The sequence below is a fragment of the Myxocyprinus asiaticus genome, chromosome 47 (assembly GCF_019703515.2).
Source record: "Myxocyprinus asiaticus isolate MX2 ecotype Aquarium Trade chromosome 47, UBuf_Myxa_2, whole genome shotgun sequence".
Lineage (NCBI taxonomy): Eukaryota > Metazoa > Chordata > Actinopteri > Cypriniformes > Catostomidae > Myxocyprinus > Myxocyprinus asiaticus.
The window spans coordinates 5,377,685-5,400,379 of NC_059390.1; the positions used below are offsets into that span (position 1 = coordinate 5,377,685).

The following is a 22,695-nucleotide window of genomic DNA, read 5'->3' on the forward strand; positions in this document are numbered from 1 at the left end:
TTATGAAAAAGAACATGTTTGCATGTTAAATCTTAAAATATATTTATAATAATACACTCATATTGGAAGCCTAGCAGGCAAGTGTGCCGGAGGGTTTATAAGCAGAAATGTGAAGCTTGCATTTTCGATATAGCGTACTGTTGAAATTTTAAGTAAAAAACAAAAACAAAACAAAGATGAAAAGTTGTCTAAATGTAATTTTTTTAATTTATTTTTTTAGATGGGACAATTTGTCATTTTAGAACAGCTTCTGGTTATGTGTTACCAGTGTAATACCAGTATATATATATATATATATATACACACACACACATATACGTAGATAGAGAGAGAGAGAGAGAGAGCAGGGCTTGTTGTCACATGGGCTATACAGTATTTCAGTAACTATTTTAAACACCTAAGAATAATTCTTGTGAATTCTGTCCTCCAAAATAAATGATTAATTTCATTAAAAAAAAAATTAATAGTTGTTAGGTAAACAACTGAGCATACTAAAAATCACAGTGGCCTTCGAGCATGGGTAAACTATAAAATGAAAGTAGATTTGAATAAAAAAGTTAGTACTACGTTCTCAGAACAAGGGTATTTTTCTTAAATTACAGGTCAGGGCAAGTTGGCACTTGTTTTAAATTGTATTTTACTTATATTTATATATAAAAAATTACATTTATAATAGTTAATTAATTATTTCATCAATTAAAATATTTGTTGGTCTAAACCAGAGGTGCCTAAACTAGGGCCCGCGAAGTTGGCCCATGATGACCTTTGATTTGGCCCACCTTGCCCTAGATGAGAAGAGGGAAAAAATAGAAGAAATAAATGTGGCATTGATGCAGCTCTTAGTTTCTAATTAATCTTTGTTTTAACATTTTTTGTTTTATTTTTACATAAAAAAAAAAAACCTACAGCTTATTTGAATAGTAGAGAGTATAAGTGATTCATTTTTTAAAATGTGTATGCGTACTTCAATGACCTTTAAATATGTGCCGTCTGAAAGTTCGCTCCATTGGCCATCCCAGGTGCCACCTCAAAATCTTCACTATGATTGGCCAGCTCCAAAGTCGGAGGTGGGCATTCAATATCGCCAGACAGAACCCAGTTGGTTTAAACCGGAGCGGGAACTGAAGCAGTGTCAAGAAATGACAGGTAATTAGGTGGACTCGTGGAACAGTGCGTACAGTCATCCGAAATGAAATAAGGCTTGAACATTGTGCAGCATTTCATATCCGCATGAACGCGACCACTGAAGCGCACCCGTGAAGCGGGCTTGGTAAAGTCAGGTGAGGGATCATTTCAATATAAATAACGGTTCCATTCACTGCAAACACCGCACAACATTACGACAAGCACTGTAAGTGAACAGACCATTACTCTCAAAAATCCATTTTCTGCCCTGCCAGCTAGACAAAAACGGTAATGCAGTAAATTAATTCTTCATATTTCATCTTCTTATTCTGACTAAACACCGTTTTGGGGTGTGTATAACATCTGTGTGCATCATACTGTAATTCGTTTGTCAAACGTGAGGATGTCTCGTTTACTTGCAACTATCTGCCTCAAAACAGATAGCTACAAGTTTTTTTAATAACCATAAGATACAATGCCATATTTCAGCAGGTTCTTCATCATATTCATATTTTGGAGTCGAAAAGGAGGCCTCTCAGTTTTTTAATTTGCAGAAATGTGCTTCGTAGTTTTTATTTCCTTTCATAATATAATGCATTCAGCCTTAATCCATCGCCTCTTAAGAAAAGAAGCAAAAGTACAATTCAAGTTTTTGATATTACAACAGGAACACAGTTTCAATGTCAAATAAAAGTAAGTAGGCTAAATGCATTAACTATGCAAAAACATTTTACAGCATTGTTTAATTCAAAAATCTTATTATATTTGGCAGTCCCAATAAATGTTAATACTGAGTGAAATCCAGGACAATGTGTAGCCTAGGTCTATTAAAAGAAATATCTTTAATACTTCTTTGTCACAAAACAATATCCTACTTGATAGTATTAGGTCAGGCCATTATATCTTCATCTCTCCAAAACTGCACAGAACTACCCTGTGTTCAATATAAGGAGATGCACTGTTCTTAAAGAGACAGTAACCATGTTTTAAAGGGGTCATGAATTGGAAAATCAAACTTGCCATGATATCTTGACATATAAGAGATCATAGCACTATAAAAACATACTGTAAATTTCAGAACTGAAAACTTCTTCGTTAGTCCAAAAAAAAGCTTTATTGAAACCAAGGTGCCAAAATGGCTTGTTCTCTACTTCCTCCTCAGTAATACGTCATAGTGAGGTATTACATCAGCACAAACCAGCCTCTGCATAAACAGATCAACGCCTACTTTATCGTTGACAATGCTTAGGCCCGCCCACCGGTCTTGCCGTTAGAGTAGAAAGGTGAGATTATTTTTGGAGCAACAGGAGGTGTCACGATGGCCACGAAGATGTCAAGACGTTGTGCAGTGCCAGGTTGTGGCACTGTGTTTCGCAAGGATCCCAACATTAAGAAAGAGTGCCGTTTTTTTTTTTTCCCAATTTGGAATGGCCAATTCCCAATGTGCTTTTAAGTCCTCATGGTCACTTAGTGATTCGCCTCAGCCCGGGTGGCGGAGGACGAATCCCAGTTGCCTCTGCGTCTGAGATCGTCAACCCGCGCATCTTATCACATGGCTTGTTGAGCGCGTTGCCACGGAGACATAGTGTGTGTGGAGGCTTCACGCCACCCACCACGGCATTCACGCTCAACTCGCCACGCGCCCCACCGAGAACGAACCACATTATTGCGATCACAAGGAGGTTACCCCATGTGAATCTACCCTCCCTAGCAACAGGCCAATTTGGTTGCTTAGGAGACCTGGCTGGAATTCGAACTAGCAAACTCCAGGGGTGGTAGCCAGCGTCTTTACCACTGAGCTACCCAGGCCCCCCTTGAGTGGCGTTTATTTTTAATGAAGTCCTGGATGGCGTTGGTTTTTCTCTTCATTTTGCTGATGATTCTTCCACAAACAAGACACAGTTCGAAGCAGGGTTTGCAGAGACTTAAATTAAAAGTTGATGCAGTGCCAACTATATTGGACCCGACAGTGATGTCGCAACAAACAAGTGTGAGTATCCATGTTAATTGTTTTGCTTCGTATGTTACAGATTGTTAGATGTGTACTGAGTATTTGATATGATCCTAGTGATTTTAGATGCTCGTGTATTAGTTTTAATGCACATGGATCTCTAAGCAGCATATATTTTCTTGTTCTGTTGGCATGATGGCACAATTGCCACAGATGCACCTAAAGAGTATTGATATAAATATATTTAGACAATCTCTTTCCTTTTTAATTAAAACATGACTCGTTGTAATGAACAACATATGCATTTGTCACTACACTGAATATATGATGAAAGATGATTATATGACGAACGACAGTGTGACAAACGCCGGTGAATGTATCCTGTATATGTTTACATGTTGCTCGGTAAGTGTATCCTTCCACAGTTATAAATGTGATAGCACCATGTATTTACTCTTTATTTGGTGCTGTCATGCGTTACTCAGCATTTGTAAAACACGGAAATGTTTCACCGTTGGAAAATGCCCCAACTGTGTAACAAGATACACTGTTGTGTCACATCTTGGTTTAAACAAGAATAAAAGTAATACCTATTACACAAATAGACAAGTAAATTACAGTGATTACTTTCCAAGCTGTCACAGACTGCAGTATCCGTGGTGTTTGTGGAGGGGGTTAATTCGGGATCAGACTCTGGCTCAAACATGTATGGATGAATTCCTCCGTTTGTCATTTTTTTAACCATCCGAAGTTTTCAAAACAACCCCACATGCGCATAACGGCGGGGGCGTTTACACTTATCCACATGCAAAGATGTTACCCAATCACAGCAGTGGGCATTTACACTGAGTCTTCAAGAACACACGCCCAAAAAACGGAGCATTTGAATCAGAGGCACAAAAACTGACCAATTATTCCTAAAGAATGACTACTTTTAATGAAAAAATCACACTAACATTATAAGTGGACCTCAAGGAACATTATAAAATAAAATACAAATCCAATTCATGACACCGAAGAGACGCTTACATTTAGTCGTTTAGCAGACATTTTATCCAAAGTGACTCACAAATAAGAAAAAGACACAACATAAATAAAAAATATATTGAAATTATGTGCATAGGTGCAAGCATAGGACACTTGATTATTTAAATTTTAGAGTTTTGCAGTATTAAAATAAGAATTTAAAATAATACAGTTTGATATATGCAATGTTTACTTTTGGCCCGCTGCCCTCAATCAAGTTTGATTTTTGGCCCTTCATAGGAAAAAGTTTGGGCACCTCTGGTCTAAACAATGGTTTAATATTTTTATATGTTACATTTTCAGTTTGTGGTGCTTCATCATGGATTTTTGGTGCTCCATAATCATGTACATTTTTATGTTTTGCTGTAAAGCATATAATAGGTTGTTGAATGTAATTTAAATAGGCGTAGATAGAAAGAGAGGCATATATTTAGTTGTCGGGGGGGGGGGGGGGGGGGGGGGTGGCAGTGGCATAAGCTCTGAAAGTTACATTATGTTTTCATAGTACATCAAGCTATTTTAGATTAAAAGAGCAAGAAAAGTTTGATTCCCATGATATGACCTCATGAAGTATTACAACTTTTGACTGATGAGCTCTGGTGATAAATGTTTAACTTTCATGTTGTCACATGAAACTTTATTCACCCTTCTGCCCACTTGCTTGTTTGGTTATTTTCAACCTAATTTCTGTGGACAGCATGCCACAAAAGCTGTCCACAGAAATTAGGTTGTAAATAACCCAGAATATTGCTTTGACTACATGATTCATGTGCCTAATCTACAGTAAGTATGCAATCTTATATCATCTAATTTCTTTTGAATATCAGCCAGCATTAAGCTGGTTAATGGCAACAACTCTTGTTCTGGGAGAGTGGAGGTTTACCATCAGTGGTGGTGGGGAACAGTGTGTGATAATGGCTGGGATCTATCAGATGCTGCAGTCGTGTGTAGAGAACTGGGATGTGGAGATGTTATAGAGGCAAAGACTGGCGCTTATTTCGGACAAGGTTCAGGAAAAATATGGATGGCTGATGTAAGCTGTGTTGGAAATGAGTCTACACTGAGCAGCTGTGAGTCCCGTCATTGGGAAGTGAATGACTGTGACCATTCAAAAGATGCTGGAGTCATCTGTCAGTGTAAGTTACTGGTATTTAACTGACATAAAGAGCTTTTGTGTATGTTCCCTCTAAAAACCATTAAGGGTAGTTCAAACCTACAATTTTGAGGAAATGAATTTGACTGGCCCCGGTCATTTGACAATAAATAACAATTCTAGACTATTTTTGGGGGCTCAAAGATCCCATGTATTTAACTACTTGACATGTTTCTTTTTTTTTTTTTTCACCTCTGTGATCATTAGCCCTCATTAGGCTGGTAAATGGCAGTAACTCTTGTTCTGGCAGAGTGGAGGTTCTCCATGATGGTCAGTGGGGAACAGTGTGTGATGACGGCTGGGATTGGAATGATGCAACAGTGGTGTGTAGAGAGATGGGCTGTGGAAATGTAATAGAGACAAAGAGTGGTGCATATTTTGGTCAGGGATCAGGGCCAGTATGGTTAAGTGATTTACAGTGTTATAGCAGTGAATCTACACTGAGCAACTGTCAATCAAGTGGATGGGGACACAACAGCTGTGGACATGAGAAGGAGGCTGGAGTCATCTGTCAGCGTGAGTACAAAACCTTTTAAAATAACAGTATGTTTTACTTTTAAAATCTTAATGTAAGCATGGAAACAGGTAAAAATCATAAGATGGCATCCACTGAAAACTGGTCTCATTGTGACATCTCTCATGTATGTGCATGTCAGTCAAAACTATGCTGGTGGATGGCTTCAGCTCTTGTTCTGGAAGAGTGGAAGTTTACCGTCAGTGGATGTGGTGGGGAACAGTGTGTGATAATGGATGGGATCTATCAGATGCTGCAGTAGTGTGTAAAGAGGTGGGCTGTGGAGATGTTATAGAGGCAAACTCTGGCGCTTCTTTTGGACAAGGTTCAGGACAAATATGGATGGCTAATGTAAGCTGTGTTGGAGATGAGTCTACACTGAGCAGCTGTGAGTCCAGTAATTGGGCAGGGAATGACTGTGACCATTCAAAGGATGCTGGAGTCATCTGTCAGTGTAAGTTACTAATATTTAGATTAAATAAACAGCTTTTGTGTATACTTTAGAGTTGGAGTACTCAAGTTTGAACTCGAGTCCGAGTCATGAGTCCACTTTTAACGGATGCATTTTTACCCGGACTTGAGAGTCCAGCTGAGTTCATGACAATTGTGATGCAATTAAAAAAAATAAATAAATAACAAAACAGAAATTAATGAACACATCTTTGTCTGCATGCAGCTGTATTAACCCCTGAAGTCGTAGACGTAGCCAGAGTTGTTTCACTGTGTTTAAGCAAACACACGCACACACACATACGCACGTGCACAGGCATACTCATCAGTCAACCAATACGCTTGAATGTTACTACAGAGACTACTGTATAACATCGACTACCGAGGGGGCTGGCAGGACGAAAACATAAAGACGGGTGTGTATTCAGTGTAATAAAAACTAAACTAAAAGGCAGTTTCACATGACACGGGACCTGACAAGACGGTGCTTGCATTGTGGTTTCATCGTGGTCAAAAACGTATAAACAAGAACTTGAGTCAAGTCACCCACATCATGTCTCTCACAGTTTATTTAAAACAGCATATTGAAATAAAACTACATAAAAATAGTATCAATATTGGAAATTAAGTCTTTTTAGGCATAATGTAGGCTTCTTCATATCTACACATGTAGGCTTCTGTAGTCTCTTGTGGTCCACGCAGTGTTGCCAGTTTGAACTGGTCCATAATAGCTTGATGAATTAACTGTGTAACTTTTTAAATATTCAGGGGGAAAAAGCATTATTGCTAAAGCAGACAGCAACTCTTACACAGATAAACAGCACCTATTTATTGTTGATTGACCATTTTCAAAGCACTGACGAGCTGCTTAAAATACATTCTTTTACAGCATTTGTCCACCATTCACAACATTCAACCATGCACAGTAAAATATTAGGATATTTTGGGCAGTGAAATGTTTTGTTTATATTTTAATTATAGCCTATATAATAAATGTATTAATCGATGACAGAGTTCGTGTATGAATCTAAACTTCATGTTAGGAGATGAATTTAATTGGTTATGATGTTTTTATTTTAAAAAATATATATATATATATATATTTTAAAAATGTTATTGTAAACCACCCAGTAACTTATGCACGTCTTTTTTTAGCCTACATCTCTGACACTTTTGAAGAACAATTCTGTTAAATTTATAACTAAAAATTATTATTCTCTATGTTTTTGCAGTAAAAGAATAGCTCAATGAAAATTTCTTTGGTTGGTATTTAAAGATTTCAGACTGATTGCAGACCAACACGGCTGCAGCTCAAGCAAATATCAGTTATTATTATTTTTTTTTAATCTTCTGCGTCAGCTGCTGCAAGACGCACACGGATGCATCACAGATTTAGGTACATGAGCAGCACGCAGAACTGCCCTGCATTGTGCGGTTTCCCGCAAATTAACTAGAAATCCATGTCAGTGACGACATGGCCCTAATATTATCAGTGGGCTTTTCCAATGTTTTTGCAGTAAACTCATGAGACGTAACTTCTCAGCGAGTGCTAATTACTACTGTGTTGACTCATTTGTATGTACTGTATTTTCCCAAATCAGTCGGCAGATAGAGAAAAAGATTCAGAAAGAAATCTCAGTATAGACTATTATTACTTTAGATAAAACTAAATTAAATTGAACTGACAAATTGAAAATGAAGTAGAAATAAAAACTAAATTAAAATTCAAAGCATAATCTTGGTTGTAATGACTAAAGCAACTTTCACTTTCTTTAGTCTATGTTTGAGTGGAGGGGAAAAAGCAACAAATTGAAATGTCAACAGAATGCAATAAGAACTGTGTTAAAGGACAGTTTTGTCTTCATACACCTAAAGCATATGCTTTCATTCTGAAATCACTTTTAAGTTTGTTCAGTAGGATACTAATCATAAAATATATATATGAAAAGCAACAAATGTGTTTTTGTTACATTTATACTGACAAACGGTTTTTCTTAGTTGTGAAGTTTAAAATAAGCTTAAAATATTGAAGTTGAGTTTACGGTTACAATTTTAATTCAGATTCATGAACAGATTAATTTGGACTTGGACTCGACTCAGACTCAGCCTGCTATGGACAAGGTCTTGAGTCTGACTTGGCCCCTTTTGGACTCAGACTCGATTGTTTAAAGACTAGGACTTGACTCGGACTCGGCAAAGGTGGACTTTAACCCAACACTAGTATATTCCCTCTAAAAACAATTCTATGGGTAGTTCAACCCTGCAGTTTTGAAACAAATTTGACTAGCCGTGGATGTATTGCAATAAATAAAGATTCTATTCTATTCTCTCTTTTTTGGTGGGGTGAATTATTTCAACTGCTTGATATGTTTCTTTTGTTTTCATCTGTATTTCTATTAGCCCTTGTTAGGCTGGTAAATGGCATCAACTCGTGTTCTGGAAGAGTGGAGGTATTCTATAATGGAACATGGGGAACAGTGTGTGATGATGGCTGGGATTGGAATGATGCAAGAGTGGCATGTAGAGAGATGGGCTGCGGAGATGTTATAGAGATAAAGACTGGTGCATATTTTGGCCAGGGCTCTGGGCCAGTATGGTTAAGTGATTTACAGTGTTATAGCAGTGTATCTACACTGAGCAACTGTCAATCAAGTGGATGGGGACGAAACAGCTGTGGACATGAGAAGGATGCTGGTGTCGTCTGTCAGCGTGAGTACAAAACCTTTTACACAAAATATTTTATATTCACAATCTTAATCTAAGCATGTAAATGGGAAAGGTCATCAGATTTCATCCACTGATAACTGCTCTTATTGTGACATCTGGCATTTATGTGAATATCAGCCAAAGTTCAGCTGGTGAATGGCTTCAACTCCTGTTCTGGGAGAGTGGAGGTTTACCTTCAGGGACGGTGGAGGGGAACAGTCTGTGATAATGGCTGGGATCTATCAGATGCTGCAGTCGTGTGTAGAGAACTGGGTTGTGGAGATGTTATAGCAACAAAGACTGGCGCTTATTTTGGACAAGGTTCAGGATTGATAAGGATGGCTGATGTAAACTGTGTTGGAGATGAGTCTACACTGAGCAGCTGTGGGTTCAGAAACTGGGGAGTGACTGACTGTGACCATTCAAAGGATGCCGGAGTCATCTGTCAGTGTAAGTTACTGATATTTAATGCTTTTGTGAATATTCCCTCAAAAAAAAAAAAAAAAAACTTTAAGGGTTGTTCATCCATACAATTTTGTGGAAATAAATTGACTAACTTAGGTTGTGTGACAATAAATAAAGATTGCACTCTATCTCTTTGGGCGTGAACAATCCCATTGTTTAACTGCTTGACATGTTTCTTTTATTTTCCCCTCTGTGATCATTAGCCCTTATAAGGCTGGTAAATGGCATCAACTCTTGTTCTGGGAGAGTGGAGGTTTTCTATGATGGTCAGTGGGGAACAGTGTGTGATAATGGCTGGGATCAATCTGATGCTGCAGTGGTGTGTAGAGAGATGGGCTGTGGGGATGTTAAAGGGACAAAGAGTGGTGCTTTTTTTGGACAAGGTACAGGGCCAGTATGGTTAAGTGATCTACAGTGTGTTAACACTGAATATTCGATAAGGTACTGTCATTCAAAAGGAAGGGGGGAAAACAGCTGTGGGCATGAGAAGGATGCTGGAGTCATCTGTAACTGTGAGTATAAAACCATTTCAATAAATATTATGATTTACATTGACAATCATACATCATGCAAACAGATAAATATAACATTCCATTCACTGATAACTGCTCGTAATGTGACATCTCTCATTTGTGTGCATATCAGCCAAAACTAAACTAGTGGATGGCTTCAGCTCTTGTTCCGGGAGAGTGGAGGTTTTCTATAATGGTCAGTGGGGAACAGTGTGTGATATTGGCTGGGATCGATCAGATGCTGCAGTAGTGTGTAGAGAGGTGGGCTGTGGAGATGTTATAGAGGAAAAGAAGAGTTCTTATTTTGGACAAGGTTCAGGATCAATCTGGATGGCTGATGTAAATTGTGTCGGAAATGAGACTACACTAAGCAGCTGTAAGTCCCCTAAATGGGGAATGAATGACTGTGACCATTCAAAAGATGCTGGAGTCATCTGTCAGTGTAAGTTTCTAGATATTTAAATTAAATAAACAGCTTTGTGTATACTCCCTCTGAAAAAGAAAAAATGCAAAGGGATAAAATTCTGTCATAATTTACTCACTCGTGTCTTTATAAACCTGTATCATTCTCTTTCTTCTGTGGAACACCAAAGGAGGTGTTTTGCAGAATGTCCACTGTACATTTTAAATGCGTATATAAACAAAAGTGCATTTTCTCAACATTATGGAATACACTAGCATATAATTGGCCTCTAACAGGCTAAAACATGGACAAAAAGCTAGAAAACTTTTCAAGTTGTGGGGTCTTTTACCAAGTCTCTTTTATTTTCATTTTTGTCTCCATTAGCTCTTATGAGGTTGGTCAATAGCAGTAACTCTTGTTCTGGGAGAGTGGAGGTTCTCTATAATGGAACATGGGGAACAGTGTGTGATAATGGATGGGATCTATCAGATGCCGCAGTGGTGTGTAGTGAGATGGCTTGTGGAGATGTTATAGAGGCAAAGAGTGGTGCTTATTTTGGCCAGGGCTCAGGGCCAGTATGGATGAGTGATTTACAGTGTTCTAACACTGAATCTTCACTGAGAGAATGTACATCAAGTGGATGGGGAACAGGCAGCTGTGGACATGAGAAAGATGCTGGAGTCATCTGTCAGCGTAAGTACAAACATTTTACACAAAATGTTTTACATTCACAGTCTTAATCTAAGCATGTAAATGGGAAAGGTCATCAGATTTCATCCACTGATAACTGCTCTTATTGTGACATCTGGCATTTATGTGAATATCAGCCAAAGTTCAGCTGGTGAATGGCTTCAACACCTGTTCTGGGAGAGTGGAGGTTTACCGTCAGGGGTGGTGGTGGGGAACAGTCTGTGATAATGGCTGGGATCTATCAGATGCTGCAGTCGTGTGTAGAGAACTGGGTTGTGGAGATGTTATAGCAGCAAAGACTGGCGCTCATTTTGGACAAGGTTCAGCATCGATATGGATGGCTGGTGTAAACTGTGTTGGAGATGAGTCTACACTGAGCAGCTGTGGGGCCAGAAAATGGGGAGTGACTGACTGTGACCATTCAAAGGATGCCGGAGTCATCTGTCAGTGTAAGTTACTGATATTTAATGCTTTTTTGTATATTCCCTCAAAAAAAAAAAAAAAAAAAAAAAAACTTTAAGGGTTGTTCATCCATACAATTTTGTGGAAATAAATTGACTAGCTTTGGTTGTGTGACAATAAATAAAGATTGCACTCTATTCTTTTTGGGGGTGAACAATCCCATTGTTTAACTGCTTGACATGTTTCTTTTATTTTCCCCTCTGTGACCATTAGCCCTTATAAGGCTGGTAAATGGCATCAACTCTTGTTCTGGGAGAGTAGAGGTTTTCTATGATGGTCAGTGGGGAACAGTGTGTGATAATGGCTGGGATCAATCAGATGCTGCAGTGGTGTGTAGAGAGATGGGCTGTGGGGATGTTAAAGGGACAAAGAGTGGTGCTTTTTTTGGACAAGGTACAGGGCCAGTATGGTTAAGTGATCTACAGTGTGTTAACACTGAATATTCGATAAGGTACTGTCATTCAAAAGGAAGGGGGGAAAACAGCTGTGGGCATGAGAAGGATGCTGGAGTCATCTGTAACTGTGAGTATAAAACCATTTCAATAAATAATATGATTTACATTGACAATCATACATCATGCAAACAGATAAATATAACATTCTATTCACTGATAACTGCTCATAATGTGACATCTCTCATTTGTGTGCATATCAGCCAAAACGAAACTAGTGGATGGCTTCAGCTCTTGTTCTGGGAGAGTGGAGGTTTTCTATAATGGTCAATGGGGAACAGTGTGTGATATTGGCTGGGATCGATCAGATGCTGCAGTAGTGTGTAGAGAGATGGGCTGTGGAGATGTTATAGAGGAAAAGAAGAGTTCTTATTTTGGACAAGGTTCAGGATCAGTCTGGGTGGCTGATGTAAACTGTGTTGGAAATGAGACTACACTAGGCAGCTGTAAGTCCCCTAAATGGGGAATGAATGACTGTGACCATTCAAAGGATGCTGGAGTCATCTGTCAATGTAAGTTACTGATATTTAAATTAAACAAACAGCTTTTCTCTGAAAAAGAAAAAAACGCGAAGGGATAAAATTCTGTCATTTACTCACTCATTTCTTTATAAACCTGTATCATTCTCTTTCTTCTATGGAACACCAAAGGAGGTGTTTTGCAGAATGTCCACTGTACATTTTAAAAGCGTATATAAACAAAAGTGAATTTTCTCAACATTATGGAATACACTAGCATATAATTGGCCTGTAACAGGCTAAAACATGGACAAAAAGCTGGAAAACTTTTCAAGTTGTGGGGTCTTTTACCAAGTCTCTTTTATTTTCATTTTTGTCTCCATTAGCTCGTATGAGGTTGGTCAATAGCAGTAACTCTTGTTCTGGAAGAGTGGAGGTTCTCTATAATGGAACATGGGGAACAGTGTGTGATAATGGATGGGATCTATCAGATGCCGCAGTGGTGTGTAGTGAGATGGCTTGTGGAGATGTTATAGAGGCAAAGAGTGGTGCTTATTTTGGCCAGGGCTCAGGGCCAGTATGGATGAGTGATTTACAGTGTTCTAACACTGAATCTTCACTGAGAGAATGTACATCAAGTGGATGGGGAACAGGCAGCTGTGGACATGAGAAGGATGCTGGAGTCATCTGTCAGCGTAAGTACAAACATTTTACACAAAATGTTTTACATTCACAATCTTAATCTAAGCATGTAAATGGGAAAGGTCATCAGATTTCATCCACTGATAACTGCTCTTAATGTGACATATGGTATTTATGTGAATATCAGCCAAAGTTCAGCTGGTGAATGGCTTCAACTCCTGTTCTGGGAGAGTGGAGGTTTACCGTCAGGGGTTGTGGTGGGGAACTGTCTGTGATAATGGCTGGGATCTGTCAGATGCTGCAGTGGTGTGTAGAGAACTGGGTTGTGGAGATGTTATAGCAGCAAAGACTGGCGCTCATTTTGGACAAGGTTCAGCATCGATATGGATGGCTGGTGTAAACTGTGTTGGAGATGAGTCTACACTGAGCAGCTGTGGGGTCAGAAAATGGGGAGTGACTGACTGTGACCATTCAAAGGATGCCGGAGTCATCTGTCAGTGTAAGTTACTGATATTTAATGCTTTTGTGTGTACTCCCTCAAAAAAAAAAAAAAAAAAAAAACTTGAAGGGTAGTTCAACCCTAAATTTTGTGGAAATAAACTGACTAGCCTAGGTTGTGTGATAATAAATAAAGATTCTATTCTATTCTTTTTTGGGGGTGAACAATCCCGTGTGTTAACTGCTTGACATGTTTCTTTTATTTTCCCCTCTGTGACCATTAGCCCTTATAAGGCTGGTAAATGGCATCAACTCTTGTTCTGGGAGAGTGGAGGTTTTCTATGATGGTCAGTGGGGAACAGTGTGTGATAATGGCTGGGATCTATCAGATGCTGCAGTGGTGTGTAGAGAGATGGGCTGTGGGGATGTTAAAGGGACAAAGAGTGGTGCTTTTTTTGGACAAGGTACAGGGCCAGTATGGTTAAGTGATCTACAGTGTGTTAACACTGAATATTCGATAAGGGACTGTCATTCAGAAGGAAGGGGGGAAGACAACTGTGGACATGAGAAGGATGCTGGAGTCATCTGTAACTGTGAGTATAAAACCATTTCAATAAATAGTCTGAATTACAATGACAATCATAAATCATGCAAACAGATAAAGATCATAAGATTCCATTCATTGATAACAGCTCTTATTGTGACATCTCTCATTTGTGTGCATATCAGCCAAAACTAAACTGGTGGATGGCTTCAACTCTTGTTCTGGGAGAGTGGAGGTTTTCTATAATGGTCAGTGGGGAACAGTGTGTGATAATGGCTGGGATCTATCAGATGCTGCAGTAGTGTGTAGAGAGATGGGCTGTGGAGACGTTATAGAGGAAAAGAAGAGTTCTTATTTTGGACAAGGTTCAGGATCAATCTGGATGGCTGATGTAAACTGTGTCGGAAATGAGACTGCAGTAAACAACTGTGAGTCCCGGAAATGGGGAATGAATGACTGTGACCATTCAAAAGATGCTGGAGTCATCTGTCAGTGTAAGTTACTGATATTTAAAAATATAAACAGCTTTGTGTATACTCCCTCTGAAAAAGAAAAAACATAAAGGAATACAATTCTTTCATCATTTACTCACTCGTGACTTTATAAACCTGTATCATTCTTTTTCTTCTGTGGAACACCAAAGGAGGTGTTTTGCAGAATGTCCACTGTACATTTTAAAAGCGTATATAAACAAAAAGTGAATTTTCTCAACATTATGGAATACACTAGCATATAATTGGCCTCTAACAGACTAAAACATTGACAAAAAGCTAGAAAACTTTTCAAGTTGTGGGGTCTTTTACCAAGTCTCTTTTTTTTTCATTTTTGTCTCCATTAGCTCTCATGAGGTTGGTCAATAGCAGTAACTCTTGTTCTGGAAGAGTGGAGGTTCTCTATAATGGAACATGGGGAACAGTGTGTGATAATGGATGGGATCTATTAGATGCTGCAGTGGTGTGTAGTGAGATGGCTTGTGGAGATGTTATAGAGGCAAAGAGTGGTGCTTATTTTGGCCAGGGCTCAGGGCCAGTATGGATGAGTGATTTACAGTGTTCTAACACTGAATCTTCACTGAGAGAATGTACATCAAGTGGATGGGGAACAGGCAACTGTGGACATAAGAAAGATGCAGGAGTCATCTGTAAAAGTATGAAACCTTTCACTAAAATTAAGAAATTAACAGCATGTTTTACATTCCTAAGCATGGTAACATGGCAAAAGATGTACTAGGACTAAAATAAACCATTTTGAAATTATTGTATATCAGCATTATGATCCAATCATTATACATGCTAACTCTCTCTCCTCATTTATGTGAATATTAGATTCTGTCAGGCTGGTCAACGGCAGTGACTCTTGTTCTGGGAGAGTGGAGGTTCTCCGTAATGGAATATGGGGAACAGTGTGTGATGATGGCTGGGATCTATCAGATGCTGCAGTGGTGTGTAGAGAACTGGACTGTGGGAGATTTTTGGAAGCAAAGACTGGTGCTTATTTTGGACAAGGTTCAGGATCAGTATGGATTAAAAATGTAAAGTGTGTTGGGACTGAATCTGATTTGATGAGCTGTCCATATGACTTGGGTTCACTCAGCTGTGGCCATGAGAAAGATGCTGGAGTAATTTGCGGAGGTGAGTGCCAATATTTTAATCATAATAGATGGGGAAATATACCTGCGATCACAGAAGATATACTGATTAAATCAATTTACAGTAGAAATGTGTAAACCGGTATAAATATTTAATTATAATCTCAACTGTGTTTGTGCAAAATGCCTCCACATGGTAGGGAATTTGTGTTCCGTGTTTATATTACATTAAGAAAAAAAAAATTAAGATGTTGTTAATAGCCTACAAAGCTGCGTCCTTCGTGGCATGGAACCGACCCTCTTCTAAATCCCAAGTAGTTACTCCAGAAGGGTTCAGGGTTACTCCAAAAGGGGGTTGCGCCAACTCCAAAAGGGGGCATCACTTCCACTCACGGTTAGGGTTAGGGTTACTAACCCTAACCCCTAACCCTAACACACTGATCATGACAATTAACGTTTTTTTCAAGCTTTGCCTTCTATGACTCCTGTATTTCTCTTGTTAGTGGTGGGAGATATATATAAAAAAATTACATAATATACTAGAGATGTATGGTCAATAACAATATAAATCACAATATACTGTACACATTTATATGGAAAAGTGATTTAAATAATTCTGAAAAAATAAAGAAAAGCTTTCAGAACAGGCACAAGTTGGAAAGTTTGACCGTTTTAGCAAGAATAACTAAGGGGAGCAGGATTTAGGAGAAGGATATTGCTGCAGGTATTGCTCCAAAAAGAGGCAGAAGCTCCAAACCGCCATTAAAGATATAGGGAGCCCCTTACCTAACCCTTTACCTAACCTTAATAATAACTAATAACTAAACCCTAACTAATAATAGAAAACTAGTACACTTTGCTAGTTGACCAGCACATCCTTGTCTTCTGTCTGTCTTTCTCTCCCGCTTCGTGCTAACCCATGCAAAATGGGAAAATGGCACTTACATACAGTACATAATGCATATTTCTTATGTATTTGTACAGTGCATCCGGAAAGTATTCACAGCGCTTCACTTTTTCCACATTTTATTGTTACAGCCTTATTCCAAAATGGATTAAATTCATTATTTTCCTCAAAATTCTACAAACAATACCCCATAATGACAACGTGAAAGAAGTTTGTTTGAAATCTTTGCAAATTTATTAAAAATAAAAAATGAAAAAAATCACATGTACATAAGTATTCACAGCCTTTGCCATGACACTCAAAATTGAGCTCAGGTGCATTTTGTTTCCACTGATCATCCTTGAGATGTTTCTACAACTTGATTGGAGTCCACCTGTGGTAAATTCAGTTGATTGGACATGATTTGGAAAGGCACACAACTGCCTATATAAGGTCCCACAGTTAACAGTGCATGTTAGAGCACAAACCAAGCCATGAAGTCCAAGGAATTGTCTGTAGACCTCTGAGACAGGATTGTGAGGCACAGATCTGGGAAAGAGTACAGAAGGTCCCAATGAGCACAGTGGCCTCCATCATCCGTAAATGGAAGACGTTTGGAACCACCAGGACTCTTCCTAGAGCTGGCTGCCTGGCCAAACTGAGCGATCGGGAGAGAAGGGCCTTAATCAGGGAGGTGACCAATAACCCGATGGTCACTCTGACAGAGCTCCAGCATTTCTCTGTGGAGAGAGGAGAAACTTCCAGAAGAACAACCATCTCTGCAGCACTCCACCAATCAGGCCTGTATGGTAGAGTGGCCAGACGGAAGCCACTCCTCAGTAAAAGGCACATGACAGCCCACCTGGAGTTTGCCAAAAGGCACCTGAAGGACTCTCAGACCATGAGAAACAAAGATTGAACTCTTTGGCCAGAATGGCAAGCGTCATGTCTGGAGGAAACCAGGCACCGCTCATCACCTGGCCAATACCATCCCTACAGTGAAGCATGGTGGTGGCAGCATCATGCTGTGGGGATGTTTTTCAGCGGCAGGAACTGGGAGACTAGTCAGGATCGAGGGAAAGATGGATGCAGCAATGTACAGAGACATCCTTGATGAAAACCTGCTCCAGAGCGCTCTGGACCTCAGACTGGGGCGAAGGTTCATCTTACAACAGGACAACGACCTTAAGCACACAGCCAAGATAACAAAGGAGTGGCTCTGGGACAACTCTGTGAATGTCCTTGAGTGGCCCAGCCAGAGCCCTGACTTGAACCCGACTGAACATCTCTGGAGAGATCTGAAAATGGCTGTGCACCGACGCTCCCCATCCAACCTGATGGAACTTGAGAGGTCCTGCAAAGAAGAATGGGAGAAACTGCCCAAAAATAGATGTGCCAAGCTTGTAGCATCATACTCAAAAAGACTTGAGGCTGTAATTAGCGCCAAAGGTGCTTCAACAAAGTATTGAGCAAAGGCTGTGAATACTTATGTACATGTGATTTTTTTTTGTTTTGTTTTTTTGTAATAAATTTGCAAAGATTTCAAATAAACTTCTTTCACGTTGTCATTATGGGATATTGTTTGTAGGATTTTGAGGAAAATAATGAATTTAATCCATTTTGGAATAAGGTTGTAACATAACAAAATGTGGAAAAAGTGAAGCGCTGTGAATACTTTCCGGATGCACTGTATATGAATAACAAAATATAGTGTAATATATATAAACATAATTATAGCTCGTCTTCACCATATGCTTAATCAGCATAATGCTGAATCTCTGGTTCACTCCATCATGTCACGCACTGCTTATTGTAATGCCCTTCTCAGTGGCCTTCCCTCTAGAACCATCTCCAGACTTAAACACATTCAAAACTCAGCTGCCAGAGTCATTACATGCACTTCGCAGTTCACATAACACCCATCCTATATAATCTGCACTGGCTTCCTGTCAGCCCGTATTCACTACAAAATCATCTTACTGACCTTTAAATCTCTTCATGGCCTTGCTCCTAACTAACTACCTCTCAGAGCTGCTTCATCCCTACACCCCTGTATGTTCTCTTAGGACCTCTGACTCGGCATTTCTCACTGTACATCCTTTTAGGCTCTCCTCCATGGTTGGCAGATCTTTTGCTTTCATGGCTCCCAAACTATGTAATTCTCTCCCACAGTCCCTTCGAGACATCACCTCCATCTCTATCTTTAAAACTCAGCTCAAAACTCACCTACAGTTGCAAGCGAAATTATTCAAACCCCCCTGACCAGCAATACATTCTGGTGATGTGAATTAAAACACATTAACTAAAACCTCAGTAAACAAAGTACGTTTTTAATACACATTTGAGTGATTTTGAGAACAAAGAGTTTACCCAAATTTAAAAATTTAAAAAATAACTAATTCTCTCCACAAACGTCATGTCACAAATATTCAACCCCCAAAGTCAATCATTTGTGGAGCATCCTTTATCTTTAATAACAGCAAATAAATGTTTCAGGTAAGTGTTCTCAGGCTTCAGACACCTCTCTATTAGAATTTGTACACATTTCTCATGAGCAAAAGCTTCCAGCTCATTGACATTCTTTGGTTTCTGTGCTGCCACTGCTTCCTTGAAATCCCAACAAAGGTTTGCAATGGGATTTGAATTATGGACTGAAATGACCATTTAAGGACATTCCACGACCTATGCCTGAACCAGATTTTGGACAACTTGGTTGTATCCTTGGTGTTATTGTCTTGCTGGAAAGTCCAGTGATCACCGAGCTTCAATTTACACACTGAAGGCATCACATTTTTCATGCCAAAATGGACTGATACCTGAAAGAATCCATGGTGTCAGTCACATAGTCAGGATAGCCATTTCCTGCAGCCACAAAACACCCCCATGACAGGACTGACCCACCTCCATGCTTGACTGTGGGGATCTTACTCCAGACGTACTGCTGACCCATGGGTCTAAAACTCATTTTCAGTTTAGTGTCATACGTCTATAAAACCTTCTTCCAGGACTCCACAGTTCTTTCCTAATTACTTCTTGAATATTCAAGTCAACATTTCCCTTGGTGAAGTTTTGCTTTCTTCCACACCCCAAGAAGGTTGCTGTTGTACCATATTTTAAAAATGTATGAATGGTGCTGCCAACTATGTCTATTGGAAATGAAAGTGCTTTGGAAATGTACTTTTAGCCAAGACCTTTCTTGTGTAATGAAAGAATCTCCTCTATTAGCTTTTGAGACAGCTTATTTTTAATTGCATTTTTTGCAAAGAAATACATTTTTGCTTACAATGCTAAACTTAAATTTTAAAACTTAAGTGCCATTGCAGATTGATGACTTAATTTAGTTTTAAAACAATTACTTGTGTAGCCTTACATATTTAAGAAACAGCTACATGCAGTAGGGGTGAACAAAATACAAGGCTGTATTTTTAAACAATCCTGCTATTTAGAAATATTAGGTTATATATTCACACTATGACTTTGAATGTGTCACTCAACTGATATAGATGTAAAGCTGAAAAATCCTGGGTCATCAGAAAAGCTTACCTTTGTAAACCCTTACTGTCTTTGGGGGGGGGGGTTTGAATCATTTCAATTACAACTGTATTCTCACAGTACTATTCTCACTACTCTCATTGATAATCCTGTCTCCCTCTTCCTCTTAATTTGATATGTTTTCTCCCTCTTTTTACTCAGTACTTGATATTATCCCTGTGTTTTTCTCTTGATGTTACTCTGTATTTGACACTATTCTCTATTTGTGTTCTGTACTTTTTTTCTCTCCTTCCCCTTGATTGTAAAGTGTCCTTGAGCTGTTGAAAGGCACTATATAAAATAATTTTTATTATTGATATTATTATTAAGAATAAATCCACATTTACACCATCAAATGTGGTCAGAACTCACCCGATTATCTCCAAATGTGGTTTCAGTGATCCGTTCATATTGCGCCTTGAGTGCATTTACATCTGGCTTTTAATGTGTTCAAGTGCTATTCGATTGTGACATATTTAGCCTACAAAAAAATGCACGTTAATGTAAAGGGGCTCAATGATGCACCTGGTTGACCAAGATGATCTTGCTGGTTAAGTCAACTAATGTAGTTTTGCAGGTTAACATTGCTGACCAGGACAGATGTCAGTGGACAAGCTTATGCACTGGGGTTATGTGTGTATGTGTGTGTGTGTGTGTTTTCAACATGACAAAATTAAGATATCCACATAAAAGTAGTCACCACACTCTCCCAGCAAGTCCAGGTGCATAGACCAAACAAAATCTTCAAAAGAAAAAGAACAGAGATGGTCTGTAAATGTTTTTTTTTTTTTTTTTTAATTCAGAGCAAAAAGGGAGTAATGCAAATATTTTGTCAGCAGGTCTTGTCAGCATAACAGCAGAATCACATCAGATAAAATAATGGGTATATTCAACGGTTTATGAGATCATGCTAAATCTGTAATTGTTAAGAAAGTATTTTATGACAGCATAATTGAGTAAGAAATTGCATCATTCATATTTTCTCTCATTCACTCAGATATTCATGTACATTTGAGGATTGAGGTTAAGGCTGCACCTGGGGTCGACCCAAATGATCCTAAAATCATGAAGACACTTTTGAAAGAGGTGAGAGCAGTGGGAAATGTGACACTTTTTGCTGCTATCTACTGGCTGTTCATGTTACTGTTGACTTGAATTTTAATTTATTTGAATTTCATAGATTGAGAAGAAGGTACCAACAGATGGGATTTCACCCCTCAGATGGAAAACTCAGTCCAATGGAACAGTCTTCCAGAACGTAAAGGCATTTTTACCCTGACAGGTTGCTAAAACTTTACACTTGTTGATTAAAGTTAATTTTACATTCTGAATTGAGTAGTTCCCCCAATAATAATGCACAGTGCTGTTTGTTCTGCAGGTCATTGCTGGAATACAAAAGAGAAAACAAGCACACACTATCTTTATGGACACTGGATGCTGCAGTACATGCTATATTTCTAATCTGACCTTTTAAAAATAAAATGGAGCATTATGTTACATGCTTTTTCTGTTTTGGTTTTAGGTGCTTGTATATATCTGTGATTTCTTTTCTTTATAAAAATGACAGCCTAATATTTGTGTTTAGATACTGACATTGTTTAGATTCTTTGTGTCCTAATTTGCGTGCCAAGATATAAATGTAATGAATATAGTTTTCTTGATAAAACCAATACTGTACCTTTTTAATATAAACCTGTCTATGGATATATAATGTAAATGTACTACTATAAAGTATATGGTGAGTAATTCAATTCATTTGAGTTCCTATTATTTATTTTTTTTAATTTGAATAAGAATCAGATTCAGAATCACTTTATTCACCATTTTTGAGTTTCAACATGACACAAGCAGATGTTGGATAATTACATTGTTGGCCCGAACATAGAGTTAATGAGTATGCAGTTTGCAATGAAGATTATAAAAATATTAAACAGAATAAAATATATCTAGAAATAAATATTTCTGGAAGTTGCCAGCATACAGTACAACACAAAAATCAGCCAGTAATCCCACACAATGTACAGCAAACAATTTTTAACTTTAAAACTTTAAATTAGGTATCATATATACATAGCTGAGAAAAACAAATTTTTATGAATACAAGTTTTGTAAGGCTTACACACAAGTACTTTTGCCCTATTCTGGAGCCAATGTCTCTGTCTTCTCCATTTGACTCATTTGAGATGTCCCACCTTGTGAATAATACTAACACTATTGGGAAAAAAATGTGAAACCTTACATCCAAATGATCTACTAATATTTTGTCTCAGAATGTTTCAGAACCAATAGTCCACTTCACGCCACTGGCAGGTTTGATCCCAATATCGTGTGCCATGTAGATTTAGCTCAGCCATTTGTACCAATGATTGCGTACTTGCTATAAGACATTAGATCAGATCAAGCCACTGGATCACGAAGAACAGGCCAAACAAAACTTGAGCTAAGACAACTAAATTGACAACAATGCTGATCGACCAGAACTTGATTATTTGACAAAGCTTTTCCGTGTTAAAATACTTTCTCCTATCCCAACTTAATTTGCAGAGATAACTATAAGTAAGCCATTTGTGGGTTCATTTTCTTGAAAACTGTAAACACTGCGGCTCTATACAATGTTCATTCTGTTTGTTTGAGTGGCCTGTCCAGCCTGACATAAAACATTGACTCAACCAATGGCGTTGGCGTTAGATGAGAGCAGG

At 38.6% G+C, this 22,695-nt stretch overlaps 1 protein-coding gene across 1 annotated transcript; it reads left to right on the forward strand.

The window, feature by feature from the left end:
• Window positions 1–516: 516 nt before the first annotated feature.
• LOC127436575 (deleted in malignant brain tumors 1 protein-like) lies at window positions 517–21,614 on the forward strand. The gene is made up of 21 exons (XM_051690850.1): window positions 517–520; window positions 4,930–5,238; window positions 5,463–5,771; window positions 5,912–6,223; window positions 8,620–8,928; window positions 9,064–9,375; window positions 9,594–9,902; window positions 10,036–10,278; window positions 10,690–10,998; window positions 11,133–11,444; window positions 11,671–11,850; window positions 12,113–12,421; window positions 12,754–13,088; window positions 13,208–13,508; window positions 13,732–14,040; window positions 14,177–14,485; window positions 14,830–15,138; window positions 15,317–15,622; window positions 20,994–21,082; window positions 21,177–21,278; window positions 21,375–21,614. The coding sequence occupies exons 1-20, from the start codon at window positions 517–519 to the stop codon at window positions 21,273–21,275; spliced, it is 5,274 nt and encodes a 1,757-aa protein (XP_051546810.1). The 3' UTR covers window positions 21,276–21,278; window positions 21,375–21,614.
• The last annotated feature ends 1,081 nt before the right edge of the window (window positions 21,615–22,695 follow it).

What these genes read in the sequence shown, in the direction of transcription:
- LOC127436575 (XM_051690850.1), top strand. An exon ending in TGCTGGAGTCATCTGTAACT is followed by an intron (nt 9,903 to 10,035) that starts GTGAGTATAAAA and finishes TGTGCATATCAG; the next exon opens with CCAAAACTAAACTAGTGGAT. An exon ending in TGCCGGAGTCATCTGTCAGT is followed by an intron (nt 11,445 to 11,670) that starts GTAAGTTACTGA and finishes TGTGACCATTAG; the next exon opens with CCCTTATAAGGCTGGTAAAT.